Raw genomic sequence first — 22,263 nt, 5'->3', positions numbered from 1 at the left:
GTAGGGGTACTTTATTATTCTCCATGTGGATATCTGATTGTCCTAGTACCATTTGTTGGAAAGGCTGTTTTTTCTCTATTATCCATTTAATTTTAATCTTTATGTGGATTTTTGCTTTGGACCTCAATTAAAGAGTCTTTGCCTTTTAATTTAGTTTAAAAGACAACTTTAACCCATTTACATGCATTATAGTTGTGGATATATTTAGACTTTCTTTGGAAATCTTCAGATCTTCAGATTTTTATTTTTTTGTTTTATGAATTATCTCTCAATGTGTTACCTTTTGAAATGGTGCTTACCTTACTTTCAGGCTCACCGAATAGGTGTTTTTATTTCTCCTTGCTGATCGTAAGAAACTTTCAATAATATTCCTTTCATAAGTCACATATACCAGTAGTCTCATTACTTGAGAGTCACATTTCAAGTTGCATTAAGGGTAGGTGTATAGTTCATCAGTATATATAAATGATTGTGCTATGAATTAGTTAAGGACAGTGAAATTATGATGTTAGATATTCATAGGGTTTGATATGAAAATGAAATGTTTAATATTAATATAATGATAACCATATTAGACATGTAAGTATGCCTCCATTTATTTAATTTATAGGTATTTTTTACTTGGCCTTATTTAGTAGCTAAAGCATTCAATGCTTGAAGCAGGTATAATTCTGAGGCTCAAAAAGCTATATATAGCTAGATAATGTTGTTTAACATTACCAGAATTCTAGAAATATAAATGCACTACAAATCTTGAAATGTATTTTTCTATGTTCACACTTTATTATAGGAAGCATATTCTTTAATTGAGAAGATTGAAACAGAACAAAATGCCCTATATTCATATCAAAAATATGTGGAGAGTTCGAAAAGAAAGAAAAACAGAATCCCTCCCCCACCTATCCTGCTATCCCGAACTCATTGTTCTGTGACATTGAAACCTGCTCCATTTATTTCAGATGTTAAGGTATGTTGCCCATTGTGATCTTTATTTCAGGCAAAGCGACACAAGTACTTTTATGACTATCATGATTGATACCTCTGTTGCTCTTAGGACTTGAATAGTCTTATTTATAAGCACTGAACAGTGGGATTAGTATTGTAATGTCTTAACTACGTTTCTTCATGACCTTTCCTTCTTTATGCTATTTCCCTTTATGCTCTGTATATAGCCTTGCTATCCCCAAATGTATAGTAAGGAGAAACAGTAGAGAAGTATTTCTGTCTTAAGTATCTTTATCACCATGGCACAGTCATATGCTGACCAAGTGTGTGTTCAAGATGGAGAAGGTCTCAGATGACCTGGAATCAGACATTTGAGGAGGATAGATGTTATTCTCAGAGCCAATGATGGAGATAGGAAATTTGGAAATAGCAAATTTTGAGGTTCTTCCCAGAGTTCTTCCAAGTAAATGGGGGATTCTTTTAATATAAACATATGACAGTTCCAACCATATTATAAGTCATAAATCTTTATGTATTTATTGAAGGATGAACTCTTTCTCCCATCTCCAATGCCTTGGAACTTGGCCTAAATATGATTCTAAGTTGAGATTTAGTGTCCTCACAAGCATTTGGTTCCACCTGATTTCTATTTTAAACATTAAATTTTCCTTTTTTTGGATGATCAACAACATTCTCTTTGATGTTGTATAAAAAATAAAGTTTTATCTTTGATTGTTTTTAGGATATTCTGCTGAACTTATATCAACTCGGTATAGTGGAAAGGGCACAGGCTTTAAAGTCAGACAGATACAGGTTTAAAATTGTAGCTCCCCTACTTTCTAGCAATATGACCTTAGGAAATCTAAATATACTTTCTGAGGTGGTGGTGATGGTGGTGGTTTTATTTGTAAAATATGTTTATTGTGAAAATTAAATGAGATAACATATAACATTCTTGGCACATTATACTTGATGTTCCACAATATCTTATATTAAACATGTATAGTAAAGTTTGCTTAAGACAGTTAATGATGGTATAGAGTGTGATTACATTATTTGATGATTTTTTTCGATAAATTGTATCCAGTGAGCATTACTGAGTATCTTTTACCTGTCCAACTCTGTGCAAGATAATGGAGGTACAAAAATAATCACAAAGTTTGATTCCATTCTTTGAGGAGCTTCAGACTAATGGGATATGGACATCAGTGAGAAGTAATATCACCTTTATAATGCTTTATGATTAGGGAAATAGAAGTAACATTCATCTTACACCTAACTGTGCTGTAATAAATGCATTATTATAATTGCTAGCATTTTGAAAGTTAAACTTTGGATTTTTTAGATCTGGTTAGAAATGAGGATTCACTGATTTTGGAAATTCGGTACAGAGCTAAGACTAGATGCCTTACCAAGAGTTTTTCTTTGTTTTCTTTCTTTTTTTTTTTTCAAATGTTTTGGTTCATTTAACCAAAATCTTTTTTTATGTGTTTAAAATTAGTAAATAGTCTATCTTATTACATAATGCTTAGAAATAGGAATATATAAGAATTCAATATCTGACCTGTAGTTGTGGGACCTGTCACTTAGCACATTATATGAAGTTTATATATATTGTAAATTAGCAGAGTTGTGTGCTCTAGGAAATTATTGCTGTTACATGCTCATCAACACTAGATGGTGCTGTGGTCTTAAATAATATTTCTGATTAGAGGGTTCAGCCATCTTCTGTTTTATCAAAATCTCGTGTTAAGCATTTGTTTCATTAAAATCTGTTTTAATAGTTGAAAATGCTGATGTTATTAATAAACTTTTACTTCTAAAGTTAATGGTGATTTGTTCATGGTGTCTTTACTGTTGTGTAGATTCTAATTATACATTGTTCCTTATAATTACACAAACTAAGATGTTTTCATTTGTGGAGAAAAATAAAAATATAAATCTGCTTGTAAAAATGCTTTTAGAGAGAATTTACCCTTCAAATTCTAGTTTACATAGAGAGCTTAACTTAGAGGAAATAATAATCTAAGTCATATAATACAGTCTTTCTGCCTTTTTTCCTTTCTGTGTAAAATGGTACTCTTTTTTGCATGGGAAGTTAAGCAAAGTTAGTTTTTAAAATTTTTTCTGAGAATCATTTGAATTTTTTCCCTTTCTGGCTTCAGCTTCCAAGTTCCTTCAATGCTGTATTTGTCATTGGAGTTCTTCCTTTGTCTAGTGTTCCTTAATTACCTGAGCAGTTTTCTTTATAGACACAGAAGTTTGGATACTTGTACCAGAAACTCTAATTCATTGAGGCTAGGCAGACTTGGGTATATGTAATTTTTAAAAATGGTTGATTCTGTGAAAACTGCATTTTAAAAAGTGATTCTGCACAGCCAGGGTTGAGAACTAGTTGTGCAGATAAGACACCATTAGGATTTTTCTGTTGACCTGGAGGAAGAGGCTAAGCTATAAGAGGCAGTTGCTTCTTTTTTTTTTTTTTTTTTTTTTTTTTTTTTATATGAAATTTATTGTCAAATTGGTTTCCATACAACACCCAGTGCTCATCCCAAAAGGTGCCCTCCTCAGTACCCATCACCCACCCTCTCCTCCCTCCCACCCCCCATCAACCCTTAGTTTGTTCTCAGTTCTCAACAGTCTCTTATGCTTTGGCTCTCTCCCACTCTAACCTCTTTTTTTTTTTTTTTTTTTTGTTCCCCTCCCCCATGGGTTTCTCTTAAGTTTCTCAGGATCCACATAAGAGTGAAACCATATGGTATCTGTCTTTCTCTGTATGGCTTATTTCACTTAGCATCACACTCTCCAGTTCCATCCACGTTGCTACAAAAGGCCATATTTCATTTTTTCTCATTGCCACGTAGTACTCCATTGTGTATATAAACCACAATTTCTTTATCCATTCATCAGTTGATGGACATTTAGGCTCTTTCCATAATTTGGCTATTGTTGAGAGTGCTGCTATGAACATTGGGGTACAAGTGCCCCTATGCATCAGTACTCCTGTGTCCCTTGGATAAATTCCTAGCAGTGCTATTGCTGGGTCATAGGGTAGGTCTATTTTTAATTTTCTGAGGAACCTCCACACTGCTTTCCAGAGCGGCTGCACCAATTTGCATTCCCACCAACAGTGCAAGAGGGTTCCCGTTTCTCCACATCCTCTCCAGCATCTATAGTCTCCTGATTTGTTCATTTTGGCCACTCTGACTGGCGTGAGGTGATATCTGAGTGTGGTTTTGATTTGTATTTCCCTGATAAGGAGCGACGCTGAACATCTTTTCATGTGCCTGTTGGCCATCCGGATATCTTCTTTAGAGAAGTGTCTATTCATGTTTTCTGCCCATTTCTTCACTGGGTTATTTGCTTTTCGGGTGTGGAGTTTGGTGAGCTCTTTATAGATTTTGGATACTAGCCCTTTGTCCGATATGTCATTTGCAAATATCTTTTCCCATTCCGTTGGTTGCCTTTTAGTTTTGTTGGTTGTTTCCTTTGCTGTGCAGAAGCTTTTTATCTTCATAAGGTCCCAGGAATTCACTTTTGCTTTTAATTCCCTTGCCTTTGGGGATGTGTCGAGGAAGAGATTGCTACGGCTGAGGTCAGAGAGGTCTTTTCCTGCTTTCTCCTCTAAGGTTTTGATGGTTTCCTGTCTCACATTCAGGTCCTTTATCCATTTTGAGTTTATTTTTGTGAATGGTGTGAGAAAGTGGTCTAGTTTCAACCTTCTGCATGTTGCTGTCCAGTTCTCCCAGCACCATTTGTTAAAGAGACTGTCTTTTTTCCATTGGATGTTCTTTCCTGCTTTGTCAAAGATGAGTTGGCCATACGTTTGTGGGTCTAGTTCTGGGGTTTCTATTCTATTCCATTGGTCTATGTGTCTGTTTTTGTGCCAATACCATGCTGTCTTGATGATGACAGCTTTGTAGTAGAGGCTAAAGTCTGGGATTGTGATGCCTCCTGCTTTGGTCTTCTTCTTCAAAATTACTTTGGCTATTCGGGGCCTTGTGTGGTTCCATATGAATTTTAGGATGGCTTGTTCTAGTTTCGAGAAGAATGCTCGTGCAATTTTGATTGGGATTGCATTGAATGTGTAGATAGCTTTGGGTAGTATTGACATTTTGACAATATTTATTCTTCCAATCCATGAGCAGGGAATGTCTTTCCATTTCTTTAAATCTTCTTCAATTACCTTCATAAGCTTTCTATAGTTTTCAGCATACAGATCCTTTACATCTTTGGTTAGATTTATTCCTAGGTATTTTATGCTTCTTGGTGCAATTGTGAATGGGATCAGTTTCTTTATTTGTCTTTCTGTTGCTTCGTTGTTAGTGTATAAGAATGCAACTGATTTCTGTACATTGATTTTGTATCCTGCAACTTTGCTGAATTCATGTATCAGTTCTAGCAGACTTTTGGTGGAGTCTATCGGATTTTCCATGTATAATATCATGTCATCTGCAAAGAGCGAAAGCTTGACTTCATCTTTACCAATTTTGACGCCTTTGATTTCCTTTTGTTGTCTGATTGCTGTTGCTAGAACTTCCAGCACTATGTTAAATAACAGCGGTGAGAGTGGGCATCCCTGTCGTGTTCCTGATCTCAGGGAAAAAGCTCTCAGTTTTTCCCCGTTGAGGATGATGTTAGCTGTGGGCTTTTCATAAATGGCTTTTATGATCTTTAAGTATGTTCCTTCTATCCCGACTTTCTCAAGAGTTTTTATTAAGAAAGGGTGCTGGATTTTGTCAAAGGCCTTTTCTGCATGGATTGACAGGATCATATGGTTTTTCTCCTTTTTTTTGTTAATGTGATGTATCACGTTGATTGATTTGCGAATGTTGAACCAGCCCTGCATCCCAGGAATGAATCCCACTTGATCATGGTGAATAATTCTTTTTATATGCCGTTGAATTCGATTTGCTAGTATCTTATTGAGAATTTTTGCATCCATATTCATCAGGGATATTGGCCTGTAGTTCTCTTTTTTTACTGGGTCTCTGTCTGGTTTGGGAATCAAAGTAATGCTGGCTTCATAGAATGAGTCTGGAAGTTTTCCTTCCCTTTCTATTTCTTGGAATAGCTTGAGAAGGATAGGTATTATCTCTGCTTTAAACGTCTGGTAGAACTCCCCTGGGAAGCCATCTGGTCCTGGACTCTTATTTGTTGGGAGATTTTTGATAACCGATTCAATTTCTTCGCTGGTGATGGGTCTGTTCAAGCTTTCTATTTCCTCCTGATTGAGTTTTGGAAGAGTGTGGGTGTTCAGGAATTTGTCCATTTCTTCCAGGTTGTCCAATTTGTTGGCATATAATTTTTCATAGTATTCCCTGATAATTGTTTGTATCTCTGAGGGATTGGTTGTAATAATTCCATTTTCATTCATGATTTTATTTATTTGGGTCATCTCCCTTTTCTTTTTGAGAAGACTGGCTAGAGGTTTGTCAATTTTGTTTATTTTTTCAAAAAACCAACTCTTGGTTTCGTTGATCTGCTCTACAGTTTTTTTAGATTCTATATTGTTTATTTCTGCTCTGATCTTTATTATTTCTCTTCTTCTGCTGGGTTTAGGCTGCCTTTGCTGTTCTGCTTCTATTTCCTTTAGGTGTGCTGTTAGATTTTGTATTTGGGATTTTTCTTGTTTCTTGAGATAGGCCTGGATTGCGATGTATTTTCCTCTCAGGACTGAAGAGGCAGTTGCTTCTTAGAGACAATTATGTTTTCCCTTCTTCCCAGTTTTCCTCTCATTTAGGAGTTGAGATGTTGGGAGTGACACAGTGATGACAACCTCCTCAACCCCAACCCCAGGACAATATGGCTCCTTTATAAGGCCATTCCCTAGGTATCAACTTGCTCCCTTTTTCTCTACAGTGAGAACAGTTCATTCCAGTGAGCAATCTCCATTATTTTGGCATCTTGGCAGAAGAACCATTTCTAACCACTTAATTAAAGTTCAAGTTTGATTGTTCCTGTAGAATTTGCATTTGCTTTTGGTTCCCACATATATTTAAGAATGATCAAATACCATGCTGCTATCTGATCTTGAGCAAATTATTGAACATTTTTGTGTCTCCATTTCCTGTAAAGCAAAATGACAATAGTAATCCCATTTCATACAGATGTTGAAAATATTAGAAAGTTTATGTAAATTTCCTAACAATATTTAGCATATAGGAACTGCTCAGTTCATGGTAGTTAAAATAGTCAACAATGAGTAATAGTCTTTGTAGTCTCAGGGAAACAAGCCCTATATTTGTCTTTATTATTATATTTTTTTGAGAACAAACCTAAATATATTTGTAAACTTAGATTCCATGTTTTAAAACTTGAATAGTAACATTTTCATTTGGAAAAGTATTCCTTTTGCCACATCTTTTTTGCCTTTAAAATTTTTATTTAAATTCCAGTTAGTTGACATATAGTGTGATAATAGTTTCAGGTGTACAATTTAGTGATTCAACACTTCCCATACAACACCCACTGCTCATCACAAGTGCCACATCTTGATAAAAGAAATTGAATGCCTTGTTAAACAGACTATAGATAATGGGCTCATCTTTCTCCTCTGCAGGTCTCCTGGTACTGCATTTTGGGTTGCAAAGCAGAAGGAAGCTATGGAAAAGTAAGGCTAAACAATAATCATCTCCCAAACTCAGGAGAAGCGGTATGTCAAATTAAAAAAAAAAAAAACTTTAAACATCAGGAAATCTTACCCAAAGACTCATTTATGACAATTAAGTGTTTTTCCCTCCTTATAATGTCATTATTTCAGTGAATTTCAGTTTAAGTGATAACTAAAATCCAACAGTGAATGCAAAAGCTTTTGTTTTTTATTACATATAAGGGTTACTTAATCATATTTTTAAAGTCACATTACTTCAATTTTCCATACATAACTTGAAATATGTTTTTGTTAACAGATACCAGCTGATGGTAAAAGCATTTTTGAAGTGAAAGGTTTAGAAACAAATGAAAAATATGTCTTTGCAATTGCTGCTTATTCTTCTAACGGGAAGCTTATTGGTGATGCCATTGGGGAGACAACTAAACCAATTCTGGTTTATCCACCTCTTTCTGCTGTTACTACTCGGATGTTCTTGACGCAGGTAGAAGAGATTCTGCTAATTTCTTGCGTTTTTTTTTGTTTTTGTTTTTGTTTTTTTTCTGTTGAGCTGTTACTAAGTAATTTCCAATGGGAAAAAAAGTCACAGCAGATATTTTAAAGCTCCTGTAATATGCATTTTCCATTAGGGCAGGGTAGTCTCATAAAATAAGAATCATTTCTTTCCTTTTTAGTGAATTTGATTTTTATAATAACATTTTTCCCCTGGATTACAAATGTAACACATGGTAATTTTAGAAATTTAGAAAATATTGAAATGCACAAAGAAGAAAATACATGTTAACTGTTATCCTGTCATCCAGAGTAGCAGTTCTCAACCTGGGGCAATTTTGGCCCCTAGGGGACATTTGTCAATGTCTGGAGACATTTTTGGTTGTCATAACCTAGGAGGGTGCTTCTGGCATCTGGTGGGTAGAGGCCAGGGATGCTGATAAGCACTCTAAATGTAAAGAACAGCCCTCCATAACAAAGAATTACCCAGCCCAAAATGTCAGTAGTACCAAGATTGAGAAACCCTGATCCAGAGGTATCTTTTCATTTGTGTGTGTGTATGCCTGTATACACTTACACACACACACATTTTTATATAAACATATGCATACACACATATGTGTTTGAATTTATGTATAATATATAATTTTAATTATAGTATATATTATTTTATATCCTGATATTTTCATTTAATATATAATTGACAATTTTTTCATTCCATTAAGTATTCTTCCATAGTATAATTTTTAATTTTTTTTAATGTTTATTTATTTTTGAGAGAGAAAAAGATAGAGTGTGAGTGGAGGAGGGGCAGAGAGAGAGGGAGACACAGAATCCTAAGCAGGCTCCAGGCTCTGAGCTGTCTGCACAGAGCCTGACATGGGACTCGAACTCGTGAACTGTGAGATCATGACCTGAGCTGAGGTCAGATGCTTAACTGACTGAGCCACCCATGCGCCCTCATAGTATAAATTTTAACAGCTGTATTTTATAATGGTATTGCACCTTTTTTTTTTGATATTGCATCTTTTAATGATATTGCATCTTATAGATAGATCATAGTTTACTTAGTAATCTTTATTGTTGGGCAGTTAGATATTTTTCCAGTCTTTTGCTAGTATAAGCAAAGCTGCCTTATACATCTTGGTATATACATCTTTATCTGCATCCACGATTGCTTTTTTGAGATGGATTTACAGAAGTGAAATATCTGGGTTAGTAAAGACACGCAGACCTGAGTTCAGGTTCACACTAGTCATGTAATATTGAGCAAGTAACTTTCATCTGTGAAGTGGGAATAATAATAATAGTAGTTACCTCCCAGATGTATTAGGAGTATTAAATGGAATTATGCATGCCAGATGTTTAACCATAGCAATTACCACACAGTAGGCACTAATAAATATTGTTATTGTTTTTAGTTATGAATATACTCATGAATTAACATATTTGCTGAAATGATTGCCCGTTACCAGTGAATAAGGACACTAGAAAGAGTGACTCATTGACCTAAGTCTCAAGAATCTAATTTTAAGCCTATTGTTGGCTGTAGAAATGATGGCTATTTTAAATTTTATCATGTTTCTATTTTGCTATTTTTTTCTCTTAATAGTTGATTAGTATTAGAAGGTAAGATCTTAGTGGTATTTTATATTATCATATTTTTCAAAGAAAATTAAATTGAGAGAATTGCTAGGATTTAGCATATCATATTGGCTCATAGTTTTCTGATGTTTTTATTTCTTTGGAATCTAATATATTTCCTAATTTGCAGTGATGGCGTTATTTCAAAGTGAAGAACTGAGTATTTTATCAAGGCCTAATTTTTCTCCAGGGAGGTTTGACTTTTGGGTTTCATTTGGCAGAACCTTCATTGAAAGTTAATAAAACCAACCCCCAGCTATTCTGTTGGAATAACAAGAAGTGCCATGAAGTAATGACCAATGTTTCATTATTGATAATGATATTTACAGTACTGTATTCATTTATGACAGTATATGAACATTCTCTCTCATAGTGTTAAGTGACTGAAGCAAAATTTTCTTACTTAGTAAACTTAGTAAAACTCTTTAATTTACAGCTCGAGTTTAAGCTTTTAAGTTCCAGCAAGAAAATGTACCTTGCCTTTGGAATTGCAATCTCTTTTTCCTGACAGTGGTTAGTTTTTAGTTTCAGGATGATTCAGTTCTTTAAAAAACATTATCATATGTATTTTATAGTAAGACATAGTGACATTTCGCTAAATGCCTATGATTAACTTGGCTTGGAACATTAGGTTGTACTTTCACTCAACACTATTCTATAGACATTAATAAAGTCAGTCGAATCTTTATTAGGTTTCCCCTCAGTGTAGAAAGCTATTAATTTAGGCTATCTGGAAAATTGTTTGAGGAACCTTTATAAACGATATATTTTCTACAGATATTTTCCAATTTCCCCTTCTTTATAGCCTCATTTCTTCTTATTTTTCACCTTTAAGTCAGGAGTGACTAGATAATATGATATAAAATGTAGAAAATAAGAAACCTAATGAGGAGGACTGTAGGAATTTGGGCAAATTGCCTGGTCTCAATTTCCCAATTTCTAAAATGGATATAAGACCAAATATCTGGATTATTGAACTACTCAATCAGATAATGAGTGGGCACAATGACTTATTGAGAAAAAGAAATCGGGGATATATTTATTTAAAAACTACTATGTGCCAGGCTTTTAAAAATTCATTATTTTGTTTATTACAGTAATGCAGTGAAGTGATACTATTATTTTTAAGTTTATTTATTTATTTTGGGAGAGACAGAGGCAGTGCAGGTAGGGAAGGGACAGAGAGAGAGAGGGAGAGAGAGAGAGAGAATCCCAGCTGTGCTGCCAGTACAGAGCCTGACTCAGGGCTTGAACTCATGAAACCTTGAGATCATGACCTGAGCAGAAACCAAGAGTCAGACGCTTAATCGACTGAGCCACCCAGGTGCCCCACAGTGAGATGATACTATTAATTTCATTGTATAGTTTAGGAAACTGAGATGAATTTAATCCTTCCTCTGCCAATCCCATTTTATTTGAGAAAGGGTGTCTAAGGGAAGTCACGTAATTAAGTAACCCAAGGTTACTCGGGTAGCAGGTGATAAGCCTGATGCTTGAACCAGCTCATGCCTTTCTACTGTTCTGTCCAGGTCCAAGAGTCATGTACTGAACCTCTAACCTGGGCTAGGTTCTTCTAGAGATCTCTGCCATCTCTTCTCTGCTGGGTTGGTGTTGTTCTGTGGGTCTTGATGATCAGTACTGGCAGTAGATTTCAGTGTTGGGAGGTGAATGCTTTGTCAGTATCTCAGTGGTGGCAGGAGAATGAAATTCATACATTTTTTCACTTTATATATGAATTCATCAAAACTCTTTGATAAATAGAGGTTTGCCTTTTGTCATTAATCAATTACAAATTAAAAACAATAAAGCTAGCAGGGAAAAGATAGCCATCCCATTTTTTATTTTATTTTTTTTTATTTTAGAGAGAGAGAGAGAGAGAAAGCATGATCAGGGGAGAGGGGCAGAGGGAGAGAGAGAGAATCTTAAGCAGGCTCCATGCTCTGTGTGGAGCCCGATGCAGGGCTAGATCTCATGATCCTGGGATTATGATCTCACGATCCTGGCATCATGACCTGAACTGAAATCAAGGGTCGGATGCTCAGCTGATTCAGCCACCCAAGTGCCCCTAGTTATCCCATTTTAAAAAGCTCTTTAAGGGGCGCCTGGGTGGCGCAGTCGGTTAAGCGTCCGACTTCAGCCAGGTCACGATCTCGCGGTCCGTGAGTTCGAGCCCCGCGTCGGGCTCTGGGCTGATGGCTCAGAGCCTGGAGCCTGTTTCCGATTCTGTGTCTCCCTCTCTCTGCCCCTCCCCCGTTCATGCTCTGTCTCTCTCTGTCCCAAAAATAAATAAACGTTGGAAAAAAAAAAAAAAAAAAGCTCTTTAAGAAGTCTCAACTCTTCTTTTTCCTCTTGTTCTCTAACTGAATATTGCTTCTCTCCCTACTTCATCTGTTTATTGATGAATTATTTATTGTCTACTTTGTGCTAGGTTCTGTGCTAGATGTCATCTCTTGTTCCTTTGAACTGTCTCTTTTCTCCATCTCATTACCACAACATTAACCCATATTTAGGTAATTTTGACTTATGGTTTCAGTTAAGACTATGATTGCAAGTAAGGGAACCAGCCTGACTTAAGGAATGCAATGAGGCCCTGGGAAGGCACTGGACCCCAGGCAGCCTCAGGCCTCATACCTTTGGTTCTCTGTATACATTGCTTCTTTTTCTCTAAAGATTGACTTTCTTTCTTTCTTTCTTTCTTTCTTTCTTTCTTTCTTTCTTTCTTTCTTTCTTTCTTTCCTTCCTTCCTTCCTTCCTTCCTTCCTTCCTTCCTTCCCTCTTAATGTTTATTTATTTTCAGAGAGACAGGGTGCAAGCAAGTATGGGGGAGGGGCAGAGAGAGAGGGAGAGAGAATCCCAAGTAGCACAGAGCCTAACTCAGGGCCCAATCCCTTAACTGTGAGGTCATGACCTGAATCCAAATCAAGAGTTGGACGCTTAACTGACTGAGCCACCCAGATGCCCCTAAAGACTGACTTGCTTTACTTCTCCATCTCTGAAGGAAAAAATGGCAGCTCCTGTATTTTTATATATCCTTCAATTTCAGGTATAAAGAGAGGCTACCTGGTTGCCTCCTAAACTGGATTCCAGATTCCTAGGAAAGAGATTCTGAGTGATCCACCAAATATAATGAATCTGATCTCTTTTTTGTTTGACCACTGACTTGTTTTTAAATCTCACCCTCTTTTTCCCTTTGGTTCCATACATAGGCAGGCTGATAGGAGGTCTATGAGCTTACCTTTGGTGCTGACAGGAAATGTAAATCTCCCAGCTGGCAGCAGCTTTCCCCATTCCTACCCCTTCCCACCCCCAAGCACTAATCAAAGCCCAGCCCATTCCTTCCCAGGCCTGCTTGTGCCTGTCCAACATTCCCTGGGAGCCCCTTGTGTGAGTAATAAACTTTCTCTCAAATTCTTCTGGTACATGTAGTGCCATCAGCCTAGACAGCAGAGCCACACTTTGGGTGGGGGTCCATTTTGCTTTGCACAAGGTGCTATAAAGCACCCACCTTGGGTCAGGCACTCACCCTGGGCTAGTCAACTGTGTTGTAGTACAATTATTGAATGCCCTCTTCTGTGAATGTAGGAAAATTACCAGGAAAAAAGATTTTAAATTTTGTTTAACATGTTATTATTGTGTGCTTACTCTGTGCTAGGCAATGCTCCAGGCTAGTGATTATAAACCTTGAGTGTGCATCTTGGAGTGCTTGTTAAACAGATTGTTGTGTCCTACCACCAGAATTTTTTACTCACTAGGTCTGGGGTAGGGCCTGGAATTTTCCATTTCCAACAAGTTCTTAGGTGATGGTTATACTGACGGTCCAGGGACCATACTTTGAGAACCACTGCTCTAAGCAAAGTCAACAAAATGCTATGATAAGAGACAGGTAATAAACAACACAGTAAATAAGTAAGTTATCTATGTTACAAGATAAGTTCTATGGAAAGAAAAATTGGAGTATGTTCTGAGGAATTAGAAGTGTGAGGTGAGAGAAGGGAAAGTAGTTCACAGTATCAAATAGGGTGATCAGGGAAGGCCTCATCTAGAAGGTGAGATTTAAGCAGAGACTTAAAGGAGGCAAGGGAGGGGCTCGCAGGAGAAAGAAAATTCTGCAGAAGGAGCTAGAGCAAAAGCCCTATAGTTTTCAGAGTCTTACCTGCTATGTTTGATAAACAGCAAGGAGGCCATTGTGACTGGAGCAGAGAGACCCATGGAGAATAAAAGAATTGGTTAGAGAGGTAAAAGGTAAGTAGATGGGTGGGTGAGCAGAAAAAGACTTCTAGGCCACTGTAAGAACTTTGGCTTTTAAAGTATGGAAAAAGCCCAAATGTCCATCAGCTGATGAATGGGCGCGCGCGCACACACACACACACACACACACACACACACACACACACACACTGGAATATTACTTGGTGATCAAAAAGAATGAAATCTTGCCATTTGCAACAACGTGGATAGAACTAGAGTGTATTATGTTAAGTGAAATAAGTCAGTCAGAGAAAGATAAATATCCTATGATTCCACTCATGTGGAATTTAAGATACAAAACAAATGAATATATGGGAAGGGAAGCAAAAATAATATAACAACAGAGAGAAAGACAAACCATACGAGACCCTTAAATACAGAGAACAAACTGAAGGCAGCTGGCAGGGTGTTGGGTGGGGGGAAGGGCTAAAGAGTTGAGGGGCATTAAGGAGGGCACTTGTTGGGATGAGCACTGGGTGTGATATGTTAAGTGACGAATTACTGAATTCTATTCCTGAAATCATTGTTACACTGTATGTTAACTAACTTGGATTTAAATAAAATCTGTAAGTTCACCATCTTATATCATGGCACTGCTCTGTTAACCCACAAAAAGTTGTGAATTTACAAACCATAGTTTTATCATGGTATCTTTGCTTGTTTTACAATGTCCACTAATTGAATAAATGATATTATTTTTAGAAGAATATGTTTTAAAAGGAAAGAACATCCAATTTTAATTTCACCCAACTCAATTACACATTAAATTAAAAAAGAAGAATTTAAAAAAAGAAGAACTTTGGCTTTTACTTTGAGTGAAATGAACAACCATTGGAAAGGTTTTTTTTTTTTTTTTTTTTTTTTTATGAGAAGTGGGATGACATAATATGACTTCTGTTTTCAAAGTCTCACCCTGGATGCTGTGTTGGCAATAGACCATAATAGGACAGGGATGGAAGCAGAGGGATGTCTCTATTACTGCAACCCAATGAGAGATGGTGGTAGCTTGGCCAGTGTGATAATAGTTGATGTGGTGAGAAGTGGTCAGATTCTGGATATGTTTTGAAGGAGGAGTTAACAAGAGTTCCTAGTGGAAATAATATAAAGAGAAAAAGAAAAGATGACTCTAAGATGTTTAGTTGACTAACTGGAAGGATAGACTTGACATCAACTGAGTTCAGGAGTGCTGTGGGTGGTATAGATTTGGGGCAGAGGGAAATCAGAAATTCATTTTGAGACATGTTGTGGTAAGATGTTTATTAGATATTCAGGGAGAATTGTTGAATAGTCAGTTAGATATATGAATCTGGAGCATGGGAGAGAGGTCTGGGCAGGAGAAGGATTTGAGATTAGTCATGTGGCACAGCCATGGGGCTGGATTATTCCACTAAGGAAATAAGTGCAGACAGAAGAGAGAAGAGGTCCAAAGACTGAGCCCTGGGACATGCCAGTGTAAAGAGATTGGGGAAAAGAGTAGGAGCTTGCAAAGGCAACTGAAAAGGAATGTGGGGAAGAAAACTGAGTGTGGAGCTTGGGAAGACACGTGAGGATCATGTATCAAGGAGCGTCTCTACTGTACTTAATTATTTCATTAGTTTTCTGGTGCTTTTTTCTCTTATTTTACTCTCACCCCATCTAAAATCTGTAAGCTCACCATCTTATACCATGGCACTGCTCTGTTAACCCACAAAAACTCATGAAGTTACAAACCTTAGTTTTATCATTGTATCTTTTCTTGTTTTACAATGTCCACTAATTTAATAAATGACATTATTTTTAGAAGCATATGTTTTAAAAGGAAAGAACATCCGATTTTAATTTTACCCAACTCAATTACACATCATCTGTTACTAATTTCCGTGGTAAGTGTTAGAATTATATGGTGTTTTAGTGACCACCTAGTCCAACTCCCAACTCCTTCATTTGACCAATGCAGCCAGTGAAGTGACCTCATCCACCGTTCTAGGTCTTGGCTCTACTATTTTTACTGAATATCAGGCTCTGTACAAATTATTTAACTTCTTAATCCCTCAGTTTCCTCATCTGAAAAATAGGAATGGTCATAGAGTTCACTTCATAAAAATGAAATGGGGTGTCAATACAATAATGCATACAAAGTGCTCAGACTAGTACTTGACATCTTTAAGTACTTCCACCTGAATTTTAAGACCTTCTGAAATCATCCCATTTTACCTGTCCATCATGTTTTCTGCTTTTCTTCAAATTCTGACCTGTCTTTTCAGTCTCTCCTAAATGTTCTGTGATGATTTTCACTATTGGACCCTTTTCAGGTTCTGTCTCAACTGTGCCCATGTGAACCTTATCCCTGCCTTAGGGTTCAACTCAAGCACAGACTCCTTTTTTTTTTTTTTTTTTTTTTTAACGTTCACTTATCTTTGAGACAGAGACAGAGCATGAATGGGGGAGGGTCAGAGAGAGAGGGAGACACAGAATCGGAAGCAGGCTCCAGGCTCTGAGCCATCAGCCCAGAGCCCGATGCGGGGCTCGAACTCACGGACCGTGAGATCGTGACCTGAGCCGAAGTCGGACGCTCAACCGACTGAGCCACCCAGGCGCCCCCAGACTCCTTTTTGAAGCCCTAATTTCTCCTTTTCTAAGCCTCCACAGTTATTATGTTATCCTTTGTAGTTTTTCTGGTGATTTCAGGTGTTTTATGTTTGTAACTTGATTCGAGTTTAATGGCATATAAGGTCATTTTAAGCTTTGAAGAACCTATCCTCACAGTGGTTAGTGCAGAGTAGAAACTTCGTAACATTTTACTGGTTGGTTGATTATGAGGGTGGAGTTGGCAGATTGAAAAAGTTCTGGCCCTGTAAATTATTCCTTTGAGTGGACTATATTCTAGCAACATGCCATTTACATACTTAATTAATTTGTTTGTACTTTATATCCTACCTGCTTCCATTAAGAATTTGAAGCAGCACGTAACTTATGTGGTGAGATTTCATATTGTTGTACATATTTGAATAGAATGATTTTAAGGAATATCTTTAAAGAAATATATTCTACCAAACGAAACAGGTAAGTTGATGATTTTTCTTCTCTCGAGCTTCTATATTTTACCAGTGAAATCAGTTATTTTGCCTAATGTTGAATGTGTCAAATTAAAAGCATATCATGGCCTTGGAGCACCTGGGTGACTCAGTTGGTTAAGCGTCCAACTTTGGCTCAGGTCATAATCTCACCATTTGTGGCTTCAAGCCCTGCGTTGGGCTCTATGCTGACAGCTGGAGCCTGGAGCCTGCTTTGGATTCTGTGTCTCCCTCTCTCTCTGCCCCTTCCCCACTTGCACTCTGTCTCTCTCTCTCTCAAAACAAAAACAAAAACAAAACATATCATCGTCTTTTGGAAGCATCTCTGTGTTATTTTTCACTCTTTTCAGCTGTGAACCCTTTGTTGCACAAAAGCTCTGAAAGTGTCAGTCAGAACCAGAAAAGAATGAAGTATATTTCATATTTTGGGTTTGGGAAATCTGATTGTTTCTCTTGGAACAGATTGTTCATTATAACAGTGTCTGTAATAAATGGAGTGCACTGCTGAGATGGATGGAAATGAAATTAATTTGGCTCAGATGTGATCTTTGTTTTGCTTATGAGAATTTGAAACATCCTTACAGAGTTTCAAATTTCCATGCAATTTAGAAATAAAAGAGATTTCAAAATGTGTCTGTCTCCCTTGCCAGTGGCCATCGATACCTTACTGTGGCCCCGTGGAACAAAACAGCAAATGTGAACAACTATGTATGAAATTAGTGTGTGAACAGACCTTATCAGAATTCCTGTTTAAAAGATACATTTTACCAATAAAAATATAATGTATGATAATGTACTTTTTCTTGTAGGTTGCCTATCAGATTGGTAACTATGAGTTGGCTAAGAAGGTTTTCTCACCAGTTTGGGATTATTTTGTTGCTTCACCACATCATGATGAACAATCTGTTATTTGCTTAAGCAATATAATGACTATTACACAGAGAAGGTAATCAGAAATATTCTTTTAAAATATTAATTTGCTTATTGAAAAATATGGATGTTGTATACAAAGCCTATAATTCATTTTCAATTTCATGTTAAGATAGTCAATGTAAAGCTATTTTTAATAGGTGTTGTAATAAGCATACACATCCCAAGTTCTTGAGTCCTTGTTAGAAACTTCTTTGGTAGAATAAGAAAAAGCACAGGAGACATTTAGATGCATTCTGAAGTTAAGGTAATGAGGGCTATAGAAAAAAAAAATACCAACTACTAATCAAGATAACGTCAGTTATACTGTAAAACACAAATATGCTTTGGGGACTTTTATAACAGAGAGCGGTCAGGTTGGGGTTAATAGTTATGGTGTGATGGGTGGACTATTAGGTTTAAAAGACTTTTTCTTTGCTTGAAGAAGCTCCCAGGATTAGACCATCAGGAACTGCAAATAGGTTGGTATGGGTCATATAAAACCACAGGCCATCCTTTGCTTTATAGTTGCTTTTTCTTAAAAGAGCAAAGATTAAGAGCAGCCTCAGAAATGAGCATTGGTGGGATTTTAGGCTGTCTCAACAACAAGTTAAAAAACAACAATCTCCTTTACCTACTTGTTAATAATACCTGAAATTCCTTTCCTAAGAAGACAAAACCCTTTATTCATCAGTTAAAGATAGTGACCTTAAATGCACATGCTGGTGGAGGCAAGGCATTGATAGTGCTTATTCACATAAAAGTAGAATTCCATTCAATGAAACAACTGTAGACTTAGCATTTACCATGTACAAGGATGCTAGGTGTTGTGTAGGATGGATTTGAGAGGCATTTCAGAAGAGGAAGAGACGGGGCTTGGAAGGTTTTATGTGATGTGGGGACAAGAGAATGGAAGTAGTGAAGCTTACTGGGATTGCCATTGTTACCTGACTGGCAGACCTATGATGGGTACTAGGGGAATGAGAGAGGTGGGGTAAGTCTTTGGAGGAGATAATGAATTCGACAGGAAATATTTTGAGTTTAGTTTTCCAACAGGTTGCCTTTGTGGATATGAGATGCCCAGCAGGTAGTTGAATATTTAGTGCTGACACTCAGGAGAGAGGTCAAGGCTAGAGATAGATTGAGAAATTGTCCATGAGGTCATCATTGAAATTTTGACAATGAGAGCTATCTCCCAGGGACTAACTGTTTAGCAGAAAAGATAGAAGCTGGAATTAAATGCTGGGCATTACTTACGTTTAAGAGGCTGAAGCAGGAAATGGAACCAAGGAAGGATACTGAAAATAGTTTGTGCTCGTCTCAGCCTACCAGTAGTCAGTGTTGTATCTGAACCAGCCTTTATGGTTCTTATTATGATTGTGAGGCACCCTTCAGCAATAAACATCCAGAAAGTTTGAAAATAAAATAGAGGTTTATTACTTACAGGATCTGGAAATTACATGGCATACTTGGGGCCCCACAGCAAGTTCATAGGTGAAGAGAGAGAGCCAGCATGGGCCTGGGGTTCTGCTTTTATTGAGGTCCAGGGTGGGTGCCTAAGGTTTCATGGGCTCACTCTTTGTTGTTGAATTTAAAAAGTAAGAGTGGGAATTTAAAACAAGGGAAGAGATAAAGAACACCCTACTAACGAATGAGTGGGTCAACCAGGCAATTAGAGAAGAAATTAAAAAATATATGGAAACAAACGAAAATGAAAATACAACAATCCAAACGCTTTGGGACGCTGCGAAGGCAGTCCTGAGAGGAAAATACATTGCAATCCAGGCCTATCTCAAGAAACAAGAAAAATCCCAAATACAAAATCTAACAGCACACCTAAAGGAAATAGAAGCAGAACAGCAAAGGCAGCCTAAACCCAGCAGAAGAAGAGAAATAATAAAGATCAGAGCAGAAATAAACAATATAGAATCTAAAAAAACTGTAGAGCAGATCAACGAAACCAAGAGTTGGTTTTTTGAAAAAATAAACAAAATTGACAAACCTCTAGCCAGGCTTCTCAAAAAGAAAAGGGAGATGACCCAAATAGATAAAATCATGAATGAAAATGGAATTATTACAACCAATCCCTCAGAGATACAAACAATCATCAGGGAATACTATGAAAAATTATATGCCAACAAATTGGACAACCTGGAAGAAATGGACAAATTCCTGAACACCCACACTCTTCCAAAACTCAATCAGGAGGAAATAGAAAGCTTGAACAGACCCATCACCAGCGAAGAAATTGAATCGGTTATCAAAAATCTCCCAACAAATAAGAGTCCAGGACCAGATGGCTTCCCAGGGGAGTTCTACCAGACGTTTAAAGCAGAGATAATACCTATCCTTCTCAAGCTATTCCAAGAAATAGAAAGGGAAGGAAAACTTCCAGACTCATTCTATGAAGCCAGTATTACTTTGATTCCTAAACCAGACAGAGACCCAGTAAAAAAAGAGAACTACAGGCCAATATCCCTGATGAATATGGATGTAAAAATTCTCAATAAGATACTAGCAAATCGAATTCAACGGCATATAAAAAGAATTATTCACCATGATCAAGTGGGATTCGTTCCTGGGATGCAGGGCTGGTTCAACAAATCAATCAACGTGATACATCACATTAACAAAAAAAAAGAGAAGAACCATATGATCCTGTCAATCGATGCAGAAAAGGCCTTTGACAAAATCCAGCACCCTTTCTTAATAAAAACCCTTGAGAAAGTCGGGATAGAAGGAACATACTTAAAGATCATAAAAGCCATTTATGAAAAGCCCACAGCTAACATCATCCTCAACGGGGAAAAACTGAGAGCTTTTTCCCTGAGATCAGGAACACGACAGGGATGCCCACTCTCACCGCTGTTGTTTAACATAGTGCTGGAAGTTCTAGCATCAGCAATCAGACAACAAAAGGAAATCAAAGGCATCAAAATTGGCAAAGATGAAGTCAAGCTTTCGCTTTTTGCAGATGACATGATATTATACATGGAAAATCTGACAGACTCCACCAAAAGTCTGCTAGAACTGATACATGAATTCAGCAAAGTTGCAGGATACAAAATCAATGTACAGAAATCAGTTGCATTCTTATACACTAACAACGAAGCAACAGAAAGACAAATAAAGAAACTGATCCCATTCACAATTGCACCAAGAAGCATAAAATACCTAGGAATAAATCTAACCAAAGATGTAAAGGATCTGTATGCTGAAAACTATAGAAAGCTTATGAAGGTAATTGAAGAAGATTTAAAGAAATGGAAAGACATTCCCTGCTCATGGATTGGAAGAATAAATATTGTCAAAATGTCAATACTACCCAAAGCTATCTACACATTCAATGCAATCCCAATCAAAATTGCACCAGCATTCTTCTCGAAACTAGAACAAGCCATTCTAAAATTCATATGGAACCACACAAGGCCCCGAATAGCCAAAGTAATTTTGAAGAAGAAGACCAAAGCAGGAGGCATCACAATCCCAGACTTTAGCCTCTACTACAAAGCTGTCATCATCAAGACAGCATGGTATTGGCACAAAAACAGACACATAGACCAATGGAATAGAATAGAAACCCCAGAACTAGACCCACAAACGTATGGCCAACTCATCTTTGACAAAGCAGGAAAGAACATCCAATGGAAAAAAGACAGTCTCTTTAACAAATGGTGCTGGGAGAACTGGACAGCAACATGCAGAAGGTTGAAACTAGACCACTTTCTCACACCATTCACAAAAATAAACTCAAAATGGATAAAGGACCTGAATGTGAGACAGGAAACCATCAAAACCTTAGAGGAGAAAGCAGGAAAAGACCTCTCTGACCTCAGCCGTAGCAATCTCTTCCTCGACACATCCCCAAAGGCAAGGGAATTAAAAGCAAAAGTGAATTCCTGGGACCTTATGAAGATAAAAAGCTTCTGCACAGCAAAGGAAACAACCAACAAAACTAAAAGGCAACCAACGGAATGGGAAAAGATATTTGCAAATGACATATCGGACAAAGGGCTAGTATCCAAAATCTATAAAGAGCTCACCAAACTCCACACCCGAAAAGCAAATAACCCAGTGAAGAAATGGGCAGAAAACATGAATAGACACTTCTCTAAAGAAGACATCCAGATGGCCAACAGGCACATGAAAAGATGTTCAGCGTCGCTCCTTATCAGGGAAATACAAATCAAAACCACACTCAGGTATCACCTCACGCCAGTCAGAGTGGCCAAAATGAACAAATCAGGAGACTATAGATGCTGGAGAGGATGTGGAGAAACAGGAACCCTCTTGCACTGTTGGTGGGAATGCAAATTGGTGCAGCCACTCTGGAAAGCAGTGTGGAGGTTCCTCAGAAAG

General features: G+C 37.3%; 1 protein-coding gene across 5 annotated transcripts in view; it reads left to right on the top strand.

Annotated features, from left to right (window-relative positions):
• Positions 1–22,263, top strand: part of CFAP54 (cilia and flagella associated protein 54) — a 307,349-nt gene that overhangs the window by 84,492 nt on the left and 200,594 nt on the right. For all 5 annotated transcript variants that reach the window (XM_086712592.1, XM_086712589.1, XM_086712590.1 and 2 more), the window contains 4 exons: positions 791–967; positions 7,508–7,600; positions 7,857–8,042; positions 17,805–17,941. In XM_086712592.1, coding sequence (XP_086568718.1) covers positions 791–967; positions 7,508–7,600; positions 7,857–8,042; positions 17,805–17,941 — 593 coding nt within the window. The remainder of the gene's footprint in view (positions 1–790; positions 968–7,507; positions 7,601–7,856; positions 8,043–17,804; positions 17,942–22,263) is intronic.

The sequence above is a fragment of the Puma concolor genome, chromosome B4 (assembly GCF_028749965.1).
Source record: "Puma concolor isolate L17-30 chromosome B4, mPumCon1.1.hap2, whole genome shotgun sequence".
Classification (NCBI taxonomy): Eukaryota; Metazoa; Chordata; class Mammalia; order Carnivora; family Felidae; genus Puma; species Puma concolor.
The sequence above is the reverse complement of the archived record's forward strand: the minus strand, read 5'-3'. Positions and strand labels throughout refer to the sequence as shown.